At 45.8% G+C, this 24,689-nt stretch overlaps 1 protein-coding gene across 1 annotated transcript in view; it reads left to right on the forward strand.

Annotated features, from left to right (window-relative positions):
- XRRA1 (X-ray radiation resistance associated 1) overlaps positions 1–17,273 on the forward strand; it is a 62,998-nt gene extending 45,725 nt beyond the window's left edge. The window contains exons 12-18 of the mRNA XM_069759461.1: positions 4,505–4,598; positions 4,879–4,997; positions 5,290–5,544; positions 5,752–5,932; positions 12,061–12,176; positions 15,537–15,633; positions 15,706–17,273. Of these exons, the coding sequence (XP_069615562.1) occupies positions 4,505–4,598; positions 4,879–4,997; positions 5,290–5,544; positions 5,752–5,932; positions 12,061–12,176; positions 15,537–15,633; positions 15,706–15,920 (1,077 nt within the window). The 3' untranslated portion in view covers positions 15,921–17,273. The remainder of the gene's footprint in view (positions 1–4,504; positions 4,599–4,878; positions 4,998–5,289; positions 5,545–5,751; positions 5,933–12,060; positions 12,177–15,536; positions 15,634–15,705) is intronic.
- Positions 17,274–24,689: the final 7,416 nt, after the last annotated feature.

The following is a 24,689-nucleotide window of genomic DNA, read 5'->3' on the forward strand; positions in this document are numbered from 1 at the left end:
GGAATTCTTTGCGTCTGGAGGAGAGAAGGTTTTTCCACCAACATAGAAGAGGATTCTTTACTGTTAGGGCAGTGAGAATCTGGAATTGCTTGCCTGAGGAGGTGGTGATGGCGAACTCAGTCGAGGGGTTCAAGAGAGGCCTGGATGTCTTCCTGGAGCAGAACAATATTGTATCATACAATTATTAGGTTCTGTAGAAGGACGTAGATCTGGGGATTTATTATGATGGAATATAGGCTGAACTGGATGGACAAATGTCTTTTTTCGGCCTTACTAACTATGTTACTATGTTACTATGTTACTTTTGGTCCCTTTAAAAACAGGGTGGCACATGTTAAGGAGCTGAAACTCCTAAACCCTTCATCCAATTTTAATGTGGATCCTGTCATGATCCCAATGGCAGGGGATCACAAAAGGACAAGCACAAAAACAAAACAAGCTCTAGGGTGATGGAACCTGAGCTGACCGCGATCCTGAACCTAAACACACAACTAGCAGTAGCCGGGGAACGTGCCTACGATGATTCCTAGACGTCTCGCGCCAGCCGAAGGATTAACTTCCCCTATTAGAAGAAACACAGACCTCACTTGCCTCCAGAGAAACACCCCACAGAAATAGCAGCCCCCCACATGTAATAACAGTGAAATGAGAGGAAAGCACATACGTAGTTATGAAAATAGAATCAGCAAAAATGAGGCCCGCCAAAGCTAGATAGCAGAGGATACAAAAGTGAACTGCGCGATCAGCGAAAAACACTTCAAAAAACCATCCTGAAATTACTTGAACTCATGTGCCAACTCATGGAACATGAGGAGTAATTTCAGCCCACTAGAGCAACCAGCAGCAAGGAATCACATATCTGCAAGCTGGACAAAGACAAAAATAAAGCAAAACGTGGAACAGGAAAATCAAAACTTAGCTTGTCCTGAAGATAACAGACGCAGGGAGCAGAGGTAAAAAGACACGCTGATTACATTGATAGCCGGCGAGGAAATGACAAAAAAGCCAGGTTAAATAGGAAACTCCCATAACCTGATGGAACAGGTGGACACCAGAGACCGCAGAGAACACAAGTCACCCAGTACCATCAGTAACCACCAGAGGGAGCCCAAAAACAGAACTCACAACAGGATCCCCTCAAATGCAAGCTGAAAGTCTGAACTTCAACTGCATCTGAATTGTTTTGTTTAAAATTCATTGTGGTAATGTCTATAACCAAAATTAGGAAAATGTTGTCTCTGTCCAAATATATATGGACCTGTAAATAACCATGGCACCGCTGAAAGCGTCATCTTGTCCCGCAAAAAACGAGCCGCCATACAGCGTCATCAGCGAAAAAATAAAAAAGTTATAGTCCTGAGAATAAAGCGATGCAAAAATAATTATTTTTTATATAAAAGTTTTTATCGTATAAAAGCGCCAAAACATAAAAAATGATATAAATGAGGTATCGCTGTAATCGTACTGACCCGAAGAATAAAACTGCTTTATCAATTTTACCAAACGCAGAACGGTATAAACGCCTCCCCCAAAATAAGTTCATGAATAGTTGATTTTTGGTCATTCTGCCTCACAAAAATCAGAATAAAAAGCGATCAAAAAATGTCACGTGCCCGAAAATGTTACCAATAAAAACGTCAACTCGTCCCGGAAAAAACAAGACCTCACATGACTCTGTGGACTCAAATATGGAAAAATTTTAGGTCTCAAAATGTGGTAACGCAAAAAATATTTTTTGCAATAAAAAGCGTCTTTCAGTGTGTGACGGCTGCTAATCATAAAAATCCACTAAAAAACCCGCTATAAATAGTAAATCAAACCCCCCTTCATCACCCCCTTAGTTAGGGAAAAAATAAAAAATGTATTTATTTCTATTTTCCCATTAGGGCTAGGGTTAGGGCTAGGGTTAGGGCTAGGGTTTGGATTACATTTACGGTTGGATTAGGGTTAGGGGTGTGTCAGGGTTAGAGGTGTGGTTAGGGTTACCGTTGGAATTAGGGTTAGGGGTGTATTTGTATTAGGGTTTCAGTTATAATTGGGGGTTTCCACTGTTTAGGCACATCAGGGGCTCTCCAAACACGACATGGCGTCCGATCTCAATTCCAGCCAATTCTGCGTTGAAAAAGTAAAACAGTGCTCCTTCCCTTCCGAGCTGTCCCGTGCGCCCAAACAGGGGTTTACCCCCACATATGGGGTATCAGCATACTCAGGATAAATTGGACAACAACTTCTGGGGTCCAACTTCTCCTGTCACCCTTGGAAAAATACAAAACTGGGGGCTAAAAAAAAAGAATTTTTATTTTCACGGCTCTGCTTTATAAACTGTAGTGAAACACTTGGAGGTGCAAAGTGCTCACCACACATCTAGATAAGTTCCTTAGGGGGTCTAATTTCCAAAATGGTGTCACTTGTGGGGGGTTTCAATGTTTAGGCACATCAGGGGCTCTCCAAACCAACATGGCGTCCCATCTCAATTCCTGTCAATTTTGCATTGAAAAGTCAAATGGAGTTCCTTCCCTTCCGAGCTCTGCCATGCGCCCAAACAGTGGTTTACCCCCACATATGGGGTATCAGCGTACTCAGGATAAATTGGACAACTTTTGAGGTCCATTTTCTCCTGTTAACCTTCGCAAAATAAAAAATTGGAGCTGAAGTAAATTTTTTGTGAAAAAAAAAAAAGTTAAATGTTCATTTTTTTTTTTAAACATTCCAAAAATTCCTGTGAAGCACCAGAAGGGTTAATAAACTTCTTGAATGTGGTTTTGAGCACCTTGAGGGGTGCAGTTTTTAGAATGGTGTCACACTTGGTTATTTTCTATCATATAGACCCCTCAAAATGACTTCAAATGAGACGTGGTCCCTAAAAAAAAATGGTGTTGTAAAAATGAGAAATTGCTGGTCAACTTTTAACTCTTATAACTCCCTATCAAAAAAAAATGTTGGTTCCAAAATTGTGCTGATGTAAAGTAGACATGTGGGAAATGTTACTTATTAAGTATTTTGTGTGACATATCTCTGTGATTTAAGGGCATAAAAATTTAAAGTTGGAAAATTGCGAAGTTTTCAAAATTTTTGCCAAATTTCCGTTTTTTTTCACAAATAAACGCAGGTAATATCAAAGAAATTTTACCACTATCATGAAGTACAATATGTCACGAGAAAACAATGTCAGAATCACTGGGATCCGTTGAATCGTTCCTGAGTTATAACCTTATAAAGGGACAGTGGTCAGAATTGTAAAAATTGGCCCGGTCATTAACGTGCAAACCACCCTTGGGGGTAAAGGGGTTAAAAATACAAAATATTTTATTTGACAAAAACATAACGCATTTTCGGACTATAAGACGCACCCAGGTTTTAGAGGTGGAAAATAGGGAAAAAAATATTTGAAGCAAAAAATATGGTAAACTATTTAATAGTATAAATAACATATAGTTCACCACAGGAGTAGCAGAGTGCGTTTTCATGTCTTATTAATTAATTAATTACTAACATTTTAATTAATTCTTATTTGTAGGGGCTGCACTCACATCAGCGCAGGTCCTACAGCCAGCCATGCTAGAAAACTGAAAGTATCTCTCTACAGCTTTAACAGGACCTGTGGTGAGGTAATGAAGGGCTGGAGCATCACATGACGGCACAGAGCCCTCCCTCTTATTACCTCACCACAGGTCCTGTAAGATGAAGCTGCATTGTTTCCAGTGCGGTGTCTGCAGGACCTGTGATGCCACAATGAAGAGGGCGGGCTCTGTGCTGTCATGTGATGCTCCAGCCCGCCCTCTTCATTATCTCACCACAGGTCCTATACGGGAGCACTCAGCATCAGTACAGCCCGTGTTACATTTGGACCATAAGACGCACCCCAAATTTGGAGGGGAAAAAAGTGCATCTTATGGTCCGAAAAAAACAGTATATCAATAAAATCCAAACATAGATATAATAAACAGGGTGAGGAAAAGACCTCCTGGGAGAAGTGAAAATACGCTGTATACATCTACTTCATAAATAATAGAAGATCTTATGTATGCCACAGAAAGTGTTCAGAGTAGGAGGTTATGGACTCAGAAACCTGACAAGAAACTGCAGGACGGCATATGAAGCATTAAAGTGACGTAACGTTGGGTCATAGGCCGTATAAACAACGAATAAAGGCTCAGATGCCTCGTAGTAGATCTCCTACGGGGCCATGCTTGTGACGTGTAGACAGTAACTATTATTTTACATAGTATTATAAGTCCTAGCATAGATTATACTTAAGAGCACATCTTAAGGACGGCCAAGGGGACCAGATATCAGAGAATTTCACCAACCCGTTTCACACAAAGCTTCTTCAGGGGGCGTCCCCGTATTTTCACTTCTCCACCCTGTGGGGTGGTGGTATTTCATGTATCTACCGTCCATATGATAAATTCATTGATGTGAAGTGTCTGTCACACTTTATCGATCATTTGTTGGGACATACGCTGCAGTGTAAAGCATGGTGGTTTCTTCCTATCAATTACAGATATGTCATGAAGAGGATGTGCTGCCTGTGGCGCTGTTTCCCTCGCTTGAAGAGCTTATAATTAATGGGAACCCCCTGACGACTCTCAGGAAAGGTAATAATATATACTGAGATCTGTGGTGACGGCTATATACCATGTGAACCTGTAGCCACCTCCCCTTTTTAGACCATTTGACCTTGTAGCCGCCTCCCCTTTATAGAACATGTGACCTTGTAGCCGCCTCCCCTTTATAGAGCATGTGTCCCTGTAGCCTCCTCCCTTTTATAGACCATGTGACCTTGTAGCCACCTCCCCTTTATAGAGCATGTGACCTTGTAGCCGCCTCCCTTTTATAGACCATGTGACCTTATAGCCGCCTCCCCTTTGTCTGCAGGTGACCCACCATTGCTCATTAGCTTCCTTCAGCAGAGACTCGGGATCAAAGTGATTTGTAAAAAGTCTCCTGGAATTCATAAACCCCATGTTATCATACCTAGGAAAGAGAGGAGGAAGGTAAGCGGGGGCGGGGCTTATGTCGCTGCTCCATAATTAAGGCTCGCCGGAAGGTCTATACTTTAGTAGAAGTTTTTATCACTTCATTGTATCAGAAATAAAAAAAAATATTAATCAATATTGAAAAGTGTTCTTTATAAAATCTCCCGTTATATGTAGGATTGTGTGTCTCCATGGTAACAGACTACAAAGTGTCCCTCTGTAGTCTGATCTGGCTGTGATACATACCACGCTACCTCTGCTTATTGGTGTGTAGATTGCCGCCCGAGTGACTTTCTCCTCTTTCTCCAAGGTCAGAACTTATGTTCCCAAGATCCCCAAACAACCTCTGATGGTGGAGCCATCTTTGTTCAGACTGCCTCCTCCTGAGAGTGATGTCACCGAGTCTGTGATGTCATCCAGCCCCCTCCCCCCAATCAGAGCCTCTTCAGAAAACATCATAGCCACACCCCAGGGGCGGAGCCAAGAGATGATTGGGTGGTCTCAGACCTCGGAGGAGAGGAGCTGCAGCCGTCCCCCAGAGGTGCAGTCCGTCTTCATGACCCAGGTGGGTACCACATGGCTGACCGCCCCCGAGGGGCCAGAACTTTGTGCCTTATTAGTGGTCATTGAATAGAAACGAATTAACAGAAGGGAATAATGATCTGAGTGTGGCTGTAAGGTAAGTGAACCCTCAGGTCAGAATGTTACTCCTCCATGTAATCCCATGATGCAATGTGTCAGCTTCTCACCGATCATTCCTTGTTATTGTTAGGTGGAGAATGTGCCGGATTCTGCTGTAGAACCGGGCCCGCCTCCCAGCCCAAGCTCCGCCCCCGCGGAACAACCCACAGCAACCAATGAGAAGGCAGAACCGAAGAATATCCCAGAGAGGTTCAGAGGCTACGAGGAGCTGTATGAGGTCAAGGTGGATCCTGGGTTCGTAGAACCAGTGGGTGAGTGACAGATGTGAGGCCCCAATGGTCACAAAGGTGGAAGCAGCCGCCATAATGATCCGCGCATAGATAATAATAATAATAATAATAATAATTTTTATTTATATAGCGCCAACATATTCCGCAGCGCTTTACAAATTATAGAGGGGACTTGTACAGACAATAGACATTACAGCATAACAGAAATACAGTTCAAAACAGATACCAGGAGGAGTGAGGGCCCTGCTGCTCGCAAGCTACAAACTATGAGGAAAAAGGGAGACACGAGAGGTGGATGGTAACAATTGCTTTAGTTATTCGGACCGGCCATAGTGTAAGGCTCGGGTGTTCATGTAAAGCTGCATGAACCAGTTACCTGCCTAAGTATGTAACAGTACAGACACAGAGGGCTATTAACTGCATAAAGTGTATAAGAACATGATGCGAGGAACCTTTTTTTTTTTTTTTTTTTTATATTAAATAGGCCACACAGGGATCGTTAGGTTAATGCATTGAGGCGGTAGGCCAGTCTGAACAAATGAGTTTTTAGGGCACGCTTAAAACTGTGGGGATTGGGGATTAATCGTATTAACCTAGGTAGTGCATTCCAAAGAATCGGCGCAGCACGTGTAAAGTCTTGGAGACGGGAGTGGGAGGTTCTGATTATTGAGGATGCTAACCTGAGGTCATTAGCGGAGCGGAGGGCACGGGTAGGGTGGTAGACTGAGACCAGGGAGGAGATGTAGGGTGGTGTTGAGCCATGGAGTGCTTTGTGGATGAGGGTAGTAGTTTTGTACTGGATTCTGGAGTGGATGGGTAACCAGTGTAATGACTGGCACAAGGTAGAGGCATCGGTGTAACGGTTGGTGAGGAATATGATCCTGGCAGCAGCATTCAGGACAGATTGGAGAGGGGAGAGTTTTGCAAGAGGGAGACCGATTAGTAGAGAGTTACAATAGTCCAGACGAGAATGAATAAGTGAAACAGTCAGAGTTTTTGCAGAGTCGAAAGTAAGAAAAGGGCGAATTCTAGAAATGTTTTTGAGATGCAGATAAGAAGAGCGAGCAAGAGATCGGATGTAGGGGGTGAATGAAAGATCAGAATCAAGGATGACCCCAAGGCATGTTGCTTTGGAGTAATGGTGGAACCGCACACGGAGATGGCAATGTCAGGCAAAGGTAGGTTAGTAGAGGGAGAGAACACGAGGAGTTCCGTTTTTGACAGGTTTAGTTTCAGATAGAGGGAGGACATGATGTTAGAGACAGCGGTAAGACAATCACTGGTGTTTTCTAAAAAGGTCGGTGTGATATCAGGAGAAGAAGTGTATAATTGGGTGTCGTCAGCATAGAGTGTAAAGAGCGGAAACCAGATTGAAGAGGGTCTAGAAGAGAGTTATCTGAGAGATAGCGGGTAAGACGGGAGTGGACCAGGCGTTCGAGGAGTTTAGAGATGAAGGGAAGATTAGAGACAGGTCTATAATTAGCGGCACAGTTTTGATCGAGGGATGGTTTTTTTTAAGTAATGGATGTATGATGGCATGCTTAAATGAGGATGGAAAAATACCGGAAGTTAGAGAAAGGTTGAATATTTTTGTTAGGTGAGAGGTGACAGCCGGGGAAAGGGACTGGAGGACATGTGACGGAATGGGGTCACTGGTGCAAGTGCTTGGGTGAGAAGATGCAAGGAGCCTGATTACTTCTGTAACTGGTTTAGTCAGAGAGTGAACTACATGCAGTGGGGGAGGGAGGTGTTGTGAATTCAGCTTTTTGGCTCCCTCCGGTGGTTGTAGACGGTAATGCAGTTGTGCCTGGACTGCAGGAGTGGACAGGTGTATCTACTAATTGCAAAACTGACTGGGGTATATAGCTTTGCAGGATCCTTTAGTCAGTGCCAGTTGTCCATTGTTTTTGAAGGATTCACTTCCCTGCTGGTCTCTCCAGTTTGCTGTGCTTTTCTACAAAAATAAGTCCTGGCTTGTTTTTTGCTGTCCACCTGCAGTGGACATTACAGTTTTGTTCATATTCATGTTTTTGTCTTGTTCAGCTTTGTCTGTGAAGGATTTTTTTGCAGCTAAGCTGTGTCTCTGGAGATGCAGATATACCCCCCATGTCTTTAGTCAGATGTGGTAATTCGTATTTTCTGTGGTGGATATTTTCTAGTGTTTTTATACTGACCGCATAGTACTCTGTTCTATTCTTTCTTTTTAGCTAGTATGGCCTCCTATGCTAAAATCTGATTTCATATCCGCGTGTGTTATTTACCTCTCCTCTCACCGTCAATATTTGTGGGGGGCTATCTATCCTTTGGGGATTTTCTCTGAGGCAAGATAGGTTTCCTGTTTCTGTCTTTAGGGGTAGTTAGTTCTTAGGCTGTGTCGAGGGGTCTAGGGAGCGTTAGGTACCCCCCACGGCTGCTTCTAGTTGCGCTGCTAGGTTCAGGGTTTGCGGTCAGTACAGGGACCACCTTCTCCAGAGTCCGTCTCATGCTGCTCCTAGGCCACCAGATCACTGTCTAATGGATAAACATAAAGACACAAGATGGTTATATCTGCAGCCGCCACTACGTGGTGCTCCATACTGATCATACATTGGCTGCAACATAAAAGGGAACCTGTCACCCCCAAAATGGAAGGTGAGGTAACCCCACCGGCATCAGGGGCTTATCTCCAGCATTCTGTAATGCTGTAGATAAGCCCCCGATGTAACTTGAAAGAGGAGAAAAAGAGGTTATATTATACTCACCCAGGGGCGGTCCGTTACGGGTCAGATGGGCGTCGCGGTCCGGATCTTATGTATCTCTGTAAACAAGGAGCTCCCCCTAGTGGTGACTGCAGACAGAATCTTATCATGTATCTCTGTATTCAGGGAGCTCCCCCTAGTGGTGACTACAGACAGGATCTTATCATGTATCTCTGTATACAGGGAGCTCCCCCTAGTGGTGGCTGCAGACAGGATCTTATCATGTATCTCTGTATACAGGGAGCTCCCCCTAGTGGTGACTGCAGACAGGATCTTATCATGTATCTCTGTATACAGGGAGCTCCCTCTAGTGGTGGCTGCAGATAGAATCTTATCATGTATCTCTGTATACAGGGAGCTCCCCCTAGTGGTGGCTGCAGACAGAATCTTATCATGTATCTCTGTATACAGGGAGCTCCCTCTAGTGGTGACTGCAGACAGGATCTTATCATGTATCTCTGTATACAGGGAGCTCCCTCTAGTGGTGGCTGCAGACAGGATCTTATCACGTATCTCTGTATACAGGGAGCTTCCGCTAGTGGTGGCTGCAGACAGGATCTTATCACGTATCTCTGTATACAGGGAGCTCCCTCTAGTGGTGGCTGCAGACAGGATCTTATCACGTATCTCTGTATACAGGGAGCTCCCCCTAGTGGTGGCTGCAGACAGGATCTTATCATGTATCTCTGTATACAGGGAGCTCCCCCTAGTGGTGGCTGCAGACAGAATCTTATCATGTATTGCTGTATACAGGGAGCTCCCCCTAGTGGTGGCTGCAGACAGGATCTTATGTATCTCTGTATACAGGGAGCTCCCCCTAGTGGTGACTGCAGACAGAATCTTATCATGTATCTCTGTATACAGGGAGCTCCCCCTAGTGGTGGCTGCAGACAGGATCTTATCATGTATCTCTGTATACAGGGAGCTCCCCCTAGTGGTGGCTGCAGACAGAATCTTATCATGTATCTCTGTATACACGGAGCTCCCCCTAGTGGTGGCTGCAGACAGGATCTTGTCATGTATCTCTGTATACAGGGAGCTCCCCCTAGTGGTGACTGCAGACAGGACCTTATCATGTATCTCTGTATACAGGGAGCTCCCCCTAGTGGTGGCTGCAGACAGGATCTTATCATGTATCTCTGTATACAGGGAGCTCCCCCTAGCGGTGCCTGCAGACAGGACCTTATCATGTATCTCTGTATACAGGGAGCTCCCCCTAGCGGTGACTGCAGACAGGATCTTATCATGTATCTCTGTATACAGGGAGCTCCCCCTAGTGGTGACTGCAGACAGGACCTTATCATGTATCTCTGTATACAGGGAGCTCCCCCTAGTGGTGACTGCAGATAGGATCTTATCATGTATCTCTGTATACAGGGAGCTCCCCCTAGCGGTGACTGCAGACAGGACCTTTTCATGTATCTCTGTATACAGGGAGCTCCCCCTAATGGTGACTGCAGACAGGATCTTATCATGTATCTCTGTATACAGGGAGCTCCCCCTAGTGGTGACTGCAGACAGAATCTTATCATGTATCTCTGTATACAGGGAGCTCTCCCTAGTGGTGGCTGCAGACAAGATCTTATCATGTATCTCTGTATACAGGGAGCTCCCCCTAGTGGTGACTGCAGACAGGATCTTATCATGTATCTCTGTATACAGGGAGCTCCCCCTAGTGGTGACTGCAGACAGAATCTTATCATGTATCTCTGTATACAGGGAGCTCCCCCTAGTGGTGGCTGCAGACAGGATGTTATCATGTATCTCTGTATACAGGGAGCTCCCCCTAGTGGTGGCTGCAGACAGGGTCTTATCATGTATCTCTGTATACAGGGAGCTCCCCCTAGTGCTGGCTGCAGACAGGATCTTATCATGTATCTCTGTATACACGGAGCTCCCCCTAGTGGTGGCTGCAGACAGGATCTTATCATGTATCTCTGTATACAGGGAGCTCCCCCTAGTGGTGGCTGCAGACAGGATCTTATCATGTATCTCTGTATACACGGAGCTCCCCCTAGTGGTGGCTGCAGACAGGATCTTATCATGTATCTCTGTATACAGGGAGCTCCCCCTAGTGGTGACTGCAGACAGGATCTTATCATGTATCTCTGTATACAGGGAGCTCCCCCTAGTGGTGGCTGCAGACAGGATCTTATCATGTATCTCTGTATACAGGGAGCTCCCCCTAGTGGTGACTGCAGACAGAATCTTATCATGTATCTCTGTATACACGGAGCTCCCCCTAGTGGTGGCTGCAGACAGGATCTTATCATGTATATCTGTATACAGGGAGCTCCCCCTAGTGGTGGCTGCAGACAGGATCTTATCATGTATCTCTGTATACACGGAGCTCCCCCTAGTGGTGGCTGCAGACAGGATCTTATCATGTATCTCTGTATACAGGGAGCTCCCCCTAGTGGTGGCTGCAGACAGGATCTTATCATGTATCTCTGTATACAGGGAGCTCCCCCTAGTGGTGGCTGCAGACAGGATCTTATCATGTATCTCTGTATACACGGAGCTCCCCCTAGTGGTGGCTGCAGACAGGATCTTATCATGTATCTCTGTATACAGGGAGCTCCCCCTAGTGGTGGCTGCAGACAGGATCTTATCATGTATCTCTGTATACAGGGAGCTCCCCCTAGTGGTGGCTGCAGACAGGATGTTATCTTGTATCTCTGTATACAGGGAGCTCCCCCTAGTGGTGGCTGCAGACAGGATGTTATCTTGTATCTCTGTATACAGGGAGCTCCCCCTAGTGGTGGCTGCAGACAGGATCTTATCATGTATATCTGTATACAGGGAGCTCCCCCTAGTGGTGGCTGCAGACAGGATCTTATCATGTATCTCTGTATACAGGGAGCTCCCCCTAGTGGTGGCTGCAGACAGGATGTTATCTTGTATCTCTGTATACAGGGAGCTCCCCCTAGTGGTGGCTGCAGACAGGATGTTATCTTGTATCTCTGTATACAGGGAGCTCCCCCCAGTGGTGGCTGCAGATAGACAGGATTTGGGTAATCGAGCATCTGACATGTAGCTTAATCTCTGGGACACCGCCACGTATCTGCTGCAGCTTCAGTGTTAAGTGATCAATATCAGCCCATCCGACCTCCGACCACCATATCCTATATTAGTCCTCAAAGCAATTTCCTTAAGGTGCCATTCACACTTATTTATATAGATGCCGTGATGCTGTACTAAACACATGATCTGGGGCAAATGTCAGGGCTGATTGGGGAGGAATTATCGCCAGGCAGAATGAGACCCATGATGATGAGCGAACTAAGGGAAAAGCAATTACTGCTAATTGTAAAATGATTGGTGTAAACCCTGACTGTCTCCTGGAGTGGCGCTGTCAGTGCTCGTCCTCCGCAGGCTGAATCACACATAAACCTGCCTATTGTGTTACAGGTATACAGAACAATGTGCGCGCCCTGGAAAACGCCCTTAGACGCCTGCTCATATACAGGGAGTATAAACCCAGACTGCACAGTGTCCAGAAGCCGCACATCCCCCGAGAGAGCAAGGTGAGTCTGCATCACATATAAAGACATCTACTCACTAGCACTGATCCCGGGTTACTTCCTGTATTATACTCCAGAGCTGCACTCACTATTCTGCTGGTGCAGTCACTGTGTACATACATTACATTACTGATCCTGAGTTACATCCTGTATTATACTCCAGAGCTGCACTCACTATTCTGCTGGTGCAGTCACTGTGTACATACATTACATTACTGATCCTGAGTTACATCCTGTATTATACCCCAGAGCTGCACTCACTATTCTGCTGGTGCAGTCACTGTCTACATACCTTACTGTTCCTGAGTTACATCCTGTATTATACCCCAGAGCTGCACTCACTATTCTGCTGGTGCAGTCACTGTGTACATACATTACATTACTGATCCCGAGTTACATCCTGTATTATACTCCAGAGCTGCACTCACTATTCTGCTGGTGCATTCACTGTGTACATACATTACATTACTGATCCGGAGTTACCTCCTGTATTATACTCCAGAGCTGCACTCACTATTCTGCTGGTGCAGTCACTGTCTACATACCTTACTGTTCCTGAGTTACATCCTGTAGTATACCCCAGAGCTGCACTCACTATTCTGCTGGTGCAGTCACTGTGTACATACATTACATTACTGATCCCGAGTTACATCCTGTATTATACTCCAGAGCTGCACTCACTATTCTGCTGGTGCATTCACTGTGTACATACATTACATTACCGATCCTGAGTTACATCCTGTATTATACTCCAGAGCTGCACTCACTATTCTTCTGGTGCAGTCACTGTGTACATACATTACATTACTGATCCTGAGTTACATCCTGTATTATACTCCAGAGCTGCACTCACTATTCTTCTGGTGCAGTCACTGTGTACATATATTACATTACTGATCCTGAGTTACCTCCTGTATTAAACTCCAGAGCTGAACTCACTATTCTGCTGGTGCAGTCACTGTGTACATACATTACATTACTGATCCTGAGTTACATCCTGTATTATACCACAGAGCTGCACTCACTATTCTGCTGGTGCAGTTACTGTGTACATACATTACATTACTGATCCTGAGTTACATCCTGTATTATACCCCAGAGCTGTACTCACTATTCTGCTGGTGCAGTCACTGTGTACATACATTACATTACTGATCCTGAGTTACATCCTGTATTATACCCCAGAGCTGCACTCACTATTCTGCTGGTGCAGTCACTGTGTACATACATTACTGATCCTGAGTTACATCCTGTATTATACTCCAGAGCTCTACTCACTATTCTGCTGGTGCAGTCGCTGTGTACATACATTACATTACTGATCCGGAGTTACATCCTGTATTATACTCCAGAGCTGTACTCACTATTCTGCTGGTGCAGTCGCTGTGTACATACATTACATTACTGATCCGGAGTTACATCCTGTATTATACCCCAGAGCTGCACTCACTATTCTGCTGGTGCAGTCACTGTGTACATACATTACATTACTGATCCTGAGTTACATCCTATATTATAACCCAGAGCTGCGCTCACTATTCTGCTAGTGCAGTCACTGTGTACATACATTACATTACTGATCCTGAGTTACATCCTGTATTATACCCCAGAGCTGCACTCACTATTCTGCTGGTGCAGTCACTGTGTACATACATTACATTACTGATCCTGAGTTACATCCTGTATTATACCCCAGAGCTGTACTCACTACTCTGTTGGTGCAGTCACTGTGTACATACATTACATTACTGATCCTGAGTTACCTCCTGTATTATACTCCAGAGCTGCAGTCACTATTCTGCTGGTGCAGTCACTGTGTACATACATTACATTACTGATCCTGACTTACATCCTGTATTATACCCCAGAGCTGCACTCACTATTCTGCTGGTGCAGTCACTGTGTACATACATTACATTACTGATCCTGAGTTACATCCTGTATTATACCCCAGAGCTGCACTCACTATTCTGCTGGTGCAGTCGCTGTGTACATACATTACATTACTGATCCTGAGTTACATCCTGCATTATACTCCAGAGCTGTACTCACTATTCTGCTGGTGCAGTCGCTGTGTACATACATTACTTTACTGATCCTGAGTTACATCCTGTATTATACTCCAGAGCTGCACTCACTATTCTGCTGGTGCAATCACTGTGTACATACATTACATTACTGATCCTGAGTTACATCCTGTATTATACCCCAGAGCTGCACTCACTATTCTGCTGGTGCAGTCACTGTGTACATACATTACATTACTGATCCTGAATTACCTCCTGTATTATACCCCAGAGCTGCACTCACTATTCTGCTGGTGCAGTCACTGTGTACATACATTACATTACTGATCCTGAGTTACCTCCTGTATTATACACCAGAGCTGCACTCACTATTCTGCTGGTGCAGTCACTGTGTACATACATTACATTACTGATCCGGAGTTACCTCCTGTATTATACTCCAGAGCTGCACTCACTATTCTGCTGGTGCAGTCACTGTGTACATACATTACATTACTGATCCTGAGTTACATCCTGTATTATACTCCAGAGCTGCACTCACTATTCTGCTGGTGCAGTCACTGTGTACATACATTACATTACTGATCCGGAGTTACCTCCTGTATTATACTCCAGAGCTGCACTCACTATTCTGCTGGTGCAGTCACTGTGTACATACATTATGTTACTGATCCTGAGTTACCTCTTGTATTATACCCCAGAGCTGCACTCACTATTCTGCTGGTGCAGTCACTGTGTACATACATTACATTACTGATCCTGAGTTACATCCTGTATTGTACCCCAGAGCTGCACTCACTATTCTGCTGGTGCAGTCACTGTGTACATACATTACATTACTGGTCCTGGGTTACATCCTGTATTATACTCCAGAGCTGCACTCACTATTCTGCTGGTGCAGTCACTGTGTACATACATTACATTACTGATCCTGAGTTACATCCTGTATTATACTCCAGAGCTGCACTCACTATTCTGCTGGTGCAGTCACTGTGTACATACATTACATTACTGGTCCTGGGTTACATCCTGTATTATACTCCAGAGCTGCACTCACTATTCTGCTGGTGCAGTCACTGTGTACATACATTACTTATACTGTTCTCCCCATAAGCCTGTACTGGAAACAGTCAGCATGCCTGTGGACAGCCACTTTTTATTTGCATGCTATGATGGGGGTATAATATAAGGATAATGATGTCAGGGGAGGAGGGGGATGCAGCTGCAGCTCCTCTCTTCCTGTGTCTGAGGCGGAGCAGCAGTGGGGCGGCTGATTGGTCAGAGCTCAGCACAGTGAGGCCATTGTTGGTCACTTGTATTGTTTCTGTGTTTTCAGGGTCTTTTTCCACCTCCTCAGAAGAGTCAGCAGGATGTGGTGGTGGGGGTGCTGAGAAGCATGAGGGAGCGGCGCCACCTGCTGGAGGCCCCGCTGGGTAAGATGGGATCTCATAGGTGAGGCTGAGAGCTGCGGGACGTGCAGTCAGTGATCGGCTCCTTCTCTGCAGGATCTGCCCTTCTGCAAGGAAAATCCAGCACGGAACACAAAGAAGCAAAACTGCTGCTGAGCGAAATACGGAGGAAGTATAAAGCCTTCCACGGGGAGGCGGTGAAGAGGGCATCAGAGGTGGAGGCCGGGCTCCGGGACACCGCCAGGCAACTGCTGCAGGCTCAGGGTAAAGTGGGCGATGCTCACAGGAGGGCGACAAACGGGACAAGATGACGAGCCGGGACAAGTCTGAATAATCCCCAAACTGAGCGCCCATCAGCGAACCCCAGTTTACAGGTCAAAGCTAGAATTAATCCACATAAGAAGCTGGGGAACATTCATCACTGACTGCGAACTGATACCTCAGAGCTGTAATCATAATTCTGTGGCTGAAATTACTAGCCTCTCACTTGTTCATTGACTGCATAGAACTTGTTCTATAGATTATAGATTACTGTACAGAATTCTATCAGCCCTCCTGCATCATAAAATCTTGTGTAAGTGGTGTCTAATAATCAGCAGAATAGTGAGTGCAGCTCCGGGGTATAATACAGGAGGTAACTCAGGATCAGTAATGTAATGTATGTACACAGTGACTGCACCAGCAGAATAGTGAGTGCAGCTCTGGAGTATAATACAGGATATAACTCAGGATCAGTAATGTATGTACACAGTGCCTGCACCAGCAGAATAGTGAGTGCAGCTCTGGAGTATAATACAGGATGTAACTCAGGATCAGTAATGTAATGTATGTACACAGTGACTGTACCAGCAGAATAGTGAGTGCAGCTCTGGAGTATAATACAGGAGGTAACTCAGGATCAGTAATGTAATGTATGTACACAGTGACTGCACCAGCAGAATAGGGAGTGCAGCTCTGGAGTATAATACAGGAGGTAACTCAGGATCAGTAATGTAATGTATGTACACAGTGACTGCACCAGCAGAATAGGGAGTGCAGCTCTGGAGTATAATACAGGAGGTAACTCAGGATCAGTAATGTATGTACACAGTGACTGCACCAGCAGAATAGTGAGTGCAGCTCTGGGGTATAATACAGGAGGTAACTCAGGATCAGTAATGTAATGTATGTACACAGTGACTGCACCAGCAGAATAGGGAGTGCAGCTCTGGGGCATAATACAGGATATATCAGCAGAATAGCGAGTGCAGCTCTGGGGTATAATACAGGATGTATCAGTACCCAGTGACTGCACCAGCAGAATAGTGAGTGCAGCTCTGGGGTATAATACAGGAGGTAACTCAGGATCAGTAATGTAATGTATGTACACAGTGACTGCACCAGCAGAATAGGGAGTGCAGCTCTGGGGCATAATACAGGATATATCGGCAGAATAGCGAGTGCAGCTCTGGGGTATAATACAGGATGTATCAGTACCCAGTGACTGCACCAGCAGAATAGCGAGTGTAGTTCCGAAGTATAATACAGTCTCTGCTTCTTATGTAGATTAATTCTGCAGATAATACATTACGATCAGCAGTGACCTTAATTTATAAAGTAAATAAATATTTTTTTTTTAAATCAGTATTGCCTATGTACCTTCAGATTAAAAACTTTCCATTTTCTCAGCGGCTTTTTTTCACGAACGTTCACATCTGATTATTTTTCTTGAACATTTTTTTTTTTTAATCTCCATCTCATGTCCTGATTCTGCTCTGAAGCATTACAATGAAACCCTGCAAAGTGCTCTGGATGAAGCTGCTCCTCCTATACATAAAACAACTCGACACAGACGGCAACAACCGTGGCACACGCTGCAAACACGTTTCCTGCAGCGGTGCTCCAGGTGCGCAGAACGTCTGTGGAGAAAATCTAATCTACCCGAAGATTTCATCCATTATAAGTTCATGCTAAAGACATACAATTCTGCCCTTCACCTCTCCAAACAAACCTACTTCAACACCCTCATTACCTCCCTGTCCAATAACCCTAAACGTCTCTTTGACACGTTCCAGTCCCTACTCAACCCAAGAGCGCAGGCCCCAACCACGGATCTCCGTGCTGACGATCTGGCCAATTATTTCAAAGAAAAAATTGACCACATTCGACAGGAAATCATCTCCCAATCTCTTCATACCATGCACTGTCCTCCCTCCCCCACTGCATCTAGTTCACTCTCTGACTTTGAACCAGTTACAGAAGAAGAAGTAAGCAGGCTCCTTGCATCTTCTCGCCCGACCACTTGCACCAGTGACCCCATTCCGTCACACTTCCTCCAGTCCCTTTCCCCGGCTGTCACCTCTCACCTAACAAAAATATTCAACCTTTCCCTCACTTCCAGTATTTTTCCCTCCTCATTTAAGCATGCCATCATACATCCATTACTTAAAAAACCATCCCTCGATCAAAACTGTGCCGCTAATTATAGACCTGTCTCTAATCTTCCCTTCATCTCTAAACTCCTCGAACGCCTGGTCCACTCCCGTCTTACCCGCTATCTCTCAGATAACTCTCTTCTCGACCCTCTTCAATCTGGCTTCCGCTCTTTACACTCTACTGAAACTGCCCTCACTAAAGCCTCTAATGACCTACTAACAGCTAAATCTAATGGTCACTACTCCATGCTAATTCTCTTGGATCTCTCTGCAGCATTCGACACTGTGGATCATCAGCTCCTCCTCACTATGCTCCGCTCCATCGGCCTCAAGGACACCGTTCTCTCCTGGTTCTCCTCCTATCTCTCTGACCGATCCTTCCCTGTATGTTTTGCTGGTTCCTCCTCCTCTCATCTTCCCCTTACTGTTGGGGTTCCTCAAGGATCAGTCCTAGGCCCCCTACTCTTCTCGTTGTATACTGCCCCTATTGGACAATCAGTAGATTTGGTTTCCAGTACCATCTCTATGCTGACGACACCCAATTATACACTTCTTCTCCTGATCTCACGCCTGCCTTATTAGAAAACACCAGTGATTGTCTTACCGCTGTCTCTAACATCATGTCCTCCCTCTATCTGAAACTAAACCTGTCAAAAACTGAACTCCTTGTGTTCTCTCCCTCTACTAACCTACCTTTGCCTGACATTGCCATCTCTGTGTATGGTTCCACTATTACTCCAAAGCAACATGCCCGCTGCCTTGGGGTCATCCTTGATTCTGACCTTTCATTCACCCCCTACATCCGATCACTGGCTCGCTCTTATCTGCATCTCAAAAACATTTCTAGAATTCGCCCTTTTCTTACTTTCGACTCTGCAAAAACTCTTACTGTTTCACTTATTCATTCTCGTCTGGACTATTGTAACTCTCTACTAATCGGCTTCCCTCTTACCAAACTTTCCCCGCTCCAATCTGTCCTGAATGCTGCAGCCAGGATCATATTCCTCACCAACCGTTACAACGATGCCTCTACCTTGTGCCAGTCATTACACTGGTTACCCATCCACTCCAGAATCCAGTACAAAACTACTACCCTCATCCACAAAGCACTCCATGGCTCAGCACCACCCTACATCTCCTCCCTGGTATCAGTCTACCACCCTACCCGTGCCCTCCGCTCCGCTAATGACCTCAGGTTAGCATCCTCAATAATCAGAACCTCCCACTCCCGTCTCCAAGACTTTACACGTGCTGCGCCGATTCTTTGGAATGCACTACCTAGGTTAATACGATTAATCCCCAATCCCCACAGTTTTAAGCGTACCCTAAAAACTCATTTGTTCAGACTGGCCTACCGCCTCAATGCATTAACCTAACGATCCCTGTGTGGCCTATTTAAAAAATAAAAAAAAACAGATTCCTCGCACTATGTTCTCATTCACTTTATGCAGTTAATAGCCCTCTGTGTCTGTACTGCTGCATACTTAGGCAGTTAACTGGTTCATGCAGCTTTACATGAACACCCGAGCCTTACACTATGGCTGGTCCGAATAACTATAGCAATTGTTACCATCCACCTCTTGTGTCTCCCCTTTTCCTCATAGTTTGTAAGCTTGCGAGCAGGGCCCTCACTCCTCCTGGTATCTGTTTTGAACTGTATTTCTGTTATGCTGTAATGTCTATTGTATGTACAAGTCCCCTCTATAATTTGTAAAGCGCTGCGGAATATGTTGGCGCTATATAAATAAAAATTATTATTATTATATTATTATCAGTATAAAAATACGTTCAAAAACTCAGTCTGTATTTTGTGTCTATGAAAAAAAACTGTGACCCTTCCATCATGTGTATAAAGATCGTCATACTGATCTAATACTGGAGATAACAGGGTGCTGAGGTAAGAAGAGGCTGCTCACACTGCTGCCCACCCTGTCTATCTGATCTAATACTAGAGATACCAGGGGTGCTGAGGTAAGAAGAGGCTACGCACACTGCTGTCACCCTATCTGATCTAATGCTGGAGATACCAGGGTGCTGAGCTAAGAAGAGGCTGCTCACACTGCTGTCCACCCTGTCTATCTGATCTAATGCTGGAGATACCAGGGTGCTGAGCTAAGAAGAGGCTGCTCACACTGCTGTCCACCCTGTCTATCTGATCTAATGCTGGAGATACCAGGGTGCTGAGCTAAGAAGAGGCTGGTCACACTGCTGTCCACCCTGTCTATCTGATCTAATGCTGGAGATACCTGGGTGCTGAGCTAAGAAGAGGCTGCTCACACTGCTGTCCACCCTGTCTATCTGATCTAATGCTGGAGATACCAGGGTGCTGAGCTAAGAAGAGGCTGCTCACACTGCTGTCCACCCTGTCTATCTGATCTAATGCTGGAGATACCAGGGTGCTGAGCTAAGAAGAGGCTGCTCACACTGCTGCCCACCCTGTCTGATCTATTACTAGAGATACCAGGGTGCTGAGCTAAGAAGAGGCTGCTCACACTGCTGTACACCCTGTATGTCTGATCTAATGCTGGAGATACCAGTGGCGCTGAGGGAAGACGAGGCTGCTCACACTGCTGTCCACCCTGTCTGTGAGCTAATACTGGAGATACCAGGGTGCTGCGCTAAGAAGAGGCTGTTCGCACTGCTGTCCGCCCTGTCTGATCTAATACTGGAGATACCAGGGGTGCTAAGGTAAGAAGAGGCTGCTCACACTGCTGTCCACCCTCTCTAATACTGGAGATACCAGGGGTGCTGACATGAGAAGAGACTGCTCGCACTGCTGTCCACCCTGTCTATCAGATCTAATGCTGGAGATACCAGGAGTAATGAGGTAAGAGGCTGCTCACACTGCTGTCCTCCCTGTCTAACTAATCAAGTACTGAAGATACCAGAGGTGCTGAGGTAAGAGGCTGCTCACACTGCTGTCCACCCTATACCTGATCTAGTACTGGAGATACCAGGGTGCTGAGATAAGAGGCTGCTCGCACTGCTGTCCACCCTGTCTATCAGATCTAATGCTGGAGCTACCAGGAGTGATGAGGTAAGAGGCTGCTCACACTGCTGTCCTCCCTGTCTAACTGATCAAGTACTGAAGATACCAGAGGTGCTGAGGTAAGAGGCTGCTCACACTGCTGTCCACCCTAAACCTGATCTAGTACTGGAGATACCAGGGTGCTGAGATAAGAGGCTGCTCACACTGATATCCACCCTATCTGATCTAATGCTGGAGATACCAGGGCGCTGAGGTAAGAAGAGGCTGCTCACACTGTTGTCCACCCTGTCTATCTGATCTAACCTCATCACCTTGCTGTCCAATAACCCTAAACGTCTCTGACACTTTCCAGTCCCTGCTCAACCCAAGAGAGCAGGCCCCAACCACGGATCTCCGCGCTGACGATCTGGCCAATTACTTCAAAGAAAAAATTGACCACAATCGACAGGAAATCATCTCCCAATCTCTTCATACCATGCACTGTCCTCCCTGTTATGATGTGGTGGCCTAGGAGCAGCATGAGACGGACTCTGGAGAAGGTGGTCCCTGTACTGACCGCAAACCCTGAATGTTATGGCTGGCAATCAGGCAACACAGCGTGCAGTAATCAGCGCACATACAGAGATCTGGCAATAACCAAAAACAATAGGACGAGCTCTGAGACGTGGAATCTCTGTAGACTGCAGTACCTGATCTATCCTCACACAACTATAAGCAGCAGTGGATTGCGCCTATCAACTACCTATGCAACTCGGCACTGCCTGAGGAGCTGACTAGCCTGAAGATAGAAATACAAGCCTGACTTACCTCAGAGAAATACCCCAAAGGAATAGGCAGCCCCCCACATATAATGACTGTTAGCAAGATGAAAAGACAAACGTAGGAATGAAATAGATTCAGCAAAGTGAGGCCCGATATTCTAGACAGAGCGAGGATAGCAAAGAGAACTATGCAGTCTACAAAAAACCCTAAAACGAAAACCACGCAAAGGGGCAAAAAGACCCACCGTGCCGAACTAACAGCACGGCGGTGCACCCCTTTGCTTCTCAGAGCTTCCAGCAAAAGTTAATAGCAAGCTGGACAGAAAAAAACAGAAAACAAACTAGAAGCACTTATCTAGCAGAGCAGCAGGCCCAAGGAAAGATGCAGTAGCTCAGATCCAACACTGGAACATTGACAAGGAGCAAGGAAGACAGACTCAGGTGGAGCTAAATAGCAAGGCAGCCAACGAGCTCACCTAAACACCTGAGGGAGGAAGCCCAGAGACTGCAATACCACTTGTGACCACAGAAGTGAACTCAGCCACAGAATTCACAACAGTACCCCCCCCTTGAGGAGGGGTCACCGAACCCTCACCAGAACCCCCAGGCCGACCAGGATGAGCCACATGAAAGGCACGAACAAGATCTGGGGCATGGACATCAGAGGCAAAAACCCAGGAATTATCTTCCTGAGCATAACCCTTCCATTTGACCAGATACTGGAGTTTCCGTCTAGAGACACGAGAATCCAAAATGTTCTCCACAATATACTCCAATTCCCCCTCCACCAAAACAGGGGCAGGAGGCTCCACAGATGGAACCATAGGTGCCACGTATCTCCTCAACAACGACCTATGGAATACATTATGTATGGAAAAGGAGTCTGGGAGGGTCAGACGAAAAGACACCGGATTGAGAATCTCAGAAATCCTATACGGACCAATAAAACGAGGTTTAAATTTAGGAGAGGAAACCTTCATAGGTATATGACGAGAAGATAACCAAACCAGATCCCCAACACGAAGTCGGGGTCCCACACGGCGTCTGCGATTAGCGAAAAGCTGAGCCTTCTCCTGGGACAAGGTCAAATTGTCCACTACCTGAGTCCAGATCTGCTGCAACCTGTCCACCACATAATCCACACCAGGACAGTCCGAAGACTCAACCTGTCCTGAAGAGAAACGAGGATGGAACCCAGAATTGCAGAAAAATGGAGAGACCAAGGTAGCCGAGCTGGCCCGATTATTAAGGGCGAACTCAGCCAACGGCAAAAATGACACCCAATCATCCTGGTCAGCGGAAACAAAACATCTCAGATATGTTTCCAAGGTCTGATTGGTTCGTTCGGTCTGGCCATTAGTCTGAGGATGGAAGGCCGAGGAAAAAGATAGGTCAATGCCCATCCTACCACAAAAGGCTCGCCAGAACCTCGAGACAAACTGGGAACCTCTGTCAGAAACAATATTCTCAGGAATGCCATGTAAACGAACCACATGCTGGAAGAACAAAGGCACCAAATCAGAGGAGGAAGGCAATTTAACCAAGGGCACCAGATGGACCATTTTAGAAAAGCGATCACAGACCACCCAAATGACCGACATTTTTTGAGAAACGGGAAGGTCAGAAATGAAATCCATCGAAATATGTGTCCAAGGCCTCTTCGGGACCGGCAAGGGCAAAAGCAACCCACTGGCACGTGAACAGCAGGGCTTAGCCCTAGCACAAATTCCACAGGACTGCACAAAAGCACGCACATCCCGTGACAGAGATGGCCACCAGAAGGATCTAGCAACCAACTCCCTGGTACCAAAGATTCCTGGATGACCGGCCAGCACCGAACAATGAAGTTCAGAGATAACTTTACTAGTCCACCTATCAGGGACGAACAGTTTCTCGGCCGGACAACGATCAGGTTTATTAGCCTGAAATTTCTGCAACACTCTCCGCAAATCAGGGGAGATGGCAGACACAATGACTCCTTCCTTGAGGATACTCGCCGGCTCAGATAACCCCGGAGAGTCGGGCACAAAACTCCTAGACAGAGCATCCGCCTTCACATTTTTAGAGCCCGGAAGGTATGAAATCACAAAATCAAAACGAGCAAAAAATAACGACCAACGGGCCTGTCTAGGATTCAAGCGCTTGGCAGACTCAAGATAAGTAAGGTTCTTATGATCAGTCAAAACCACCACGCGATGCTTAGCACCCTCAAGCCAATGACGCCACTCCTCGAATGCCCACTTCATGGCCAGCAACTCTCGGTTGCCCACATCATAATTACGCTCAGCAGCAGAAAATTTCCTGGAAAAGAAAGCACATGGTTTGAACACTGAGCAACCAGAACCTCTCTGTGACAAAACCGCCCCTGCACCAATCTCAGAAGCATCAACCTCGACCTGGAACGGAAGAGAAACATCAGGTTGACACAACACAGGGGCACAGCAAAAACGACGCTTCAACTCCTGAAAAGCTTCCACGGCAGCAGAAGACCAATTAACCAAATCAGCACCCTTCTTGGTCAAATCGGTCAATGGTCTGGCAATGCTAGAAAAATTACAGATGAAGCGACGATAAAAATTAGCAAAGCCCAGGAATTTCTGCAGACTTTTTAGAGATGTCGGCTGAGTCCAATCCTGGATGGCCTGAACCTTAACCGGATCCATCTCGATAGTAGAAGGGGAAAAGATGAACCCCAAAAATGAAACTTTCTGCACACCGAAGAGACACTTTGATCCCTTCACGAACAAGGAATTAGCACGCAGTACCTGGAAAACCATTCTGACTTGCTTCACATGAGACTCCCAATCATCTGAGAAGATCAAAATGTCATCCAAGTAAACAATCAAGAATTTATCCAGATACTCACGGAAAATGTCATGCATAAAAGACTGAAAAACAGATGGAGCATTGGCAAGT

The sequence above is a fragment of the Ranitomeya imitator genome, chromosome 3, assembly GCF_032444005.1.
Source record: "Ranitomeya imitator isolate aRanImi1 chromosome 3, aRanImi1.pri, whole genome shotgun sequence".
In the NCBI taxonomy this organism is placed as follows: Eukaryota; Metazoa; Chordata; class Amphibia; order Anura; family Dendrobatidae; genus Ranitomeya; species Ranitomeya imitator.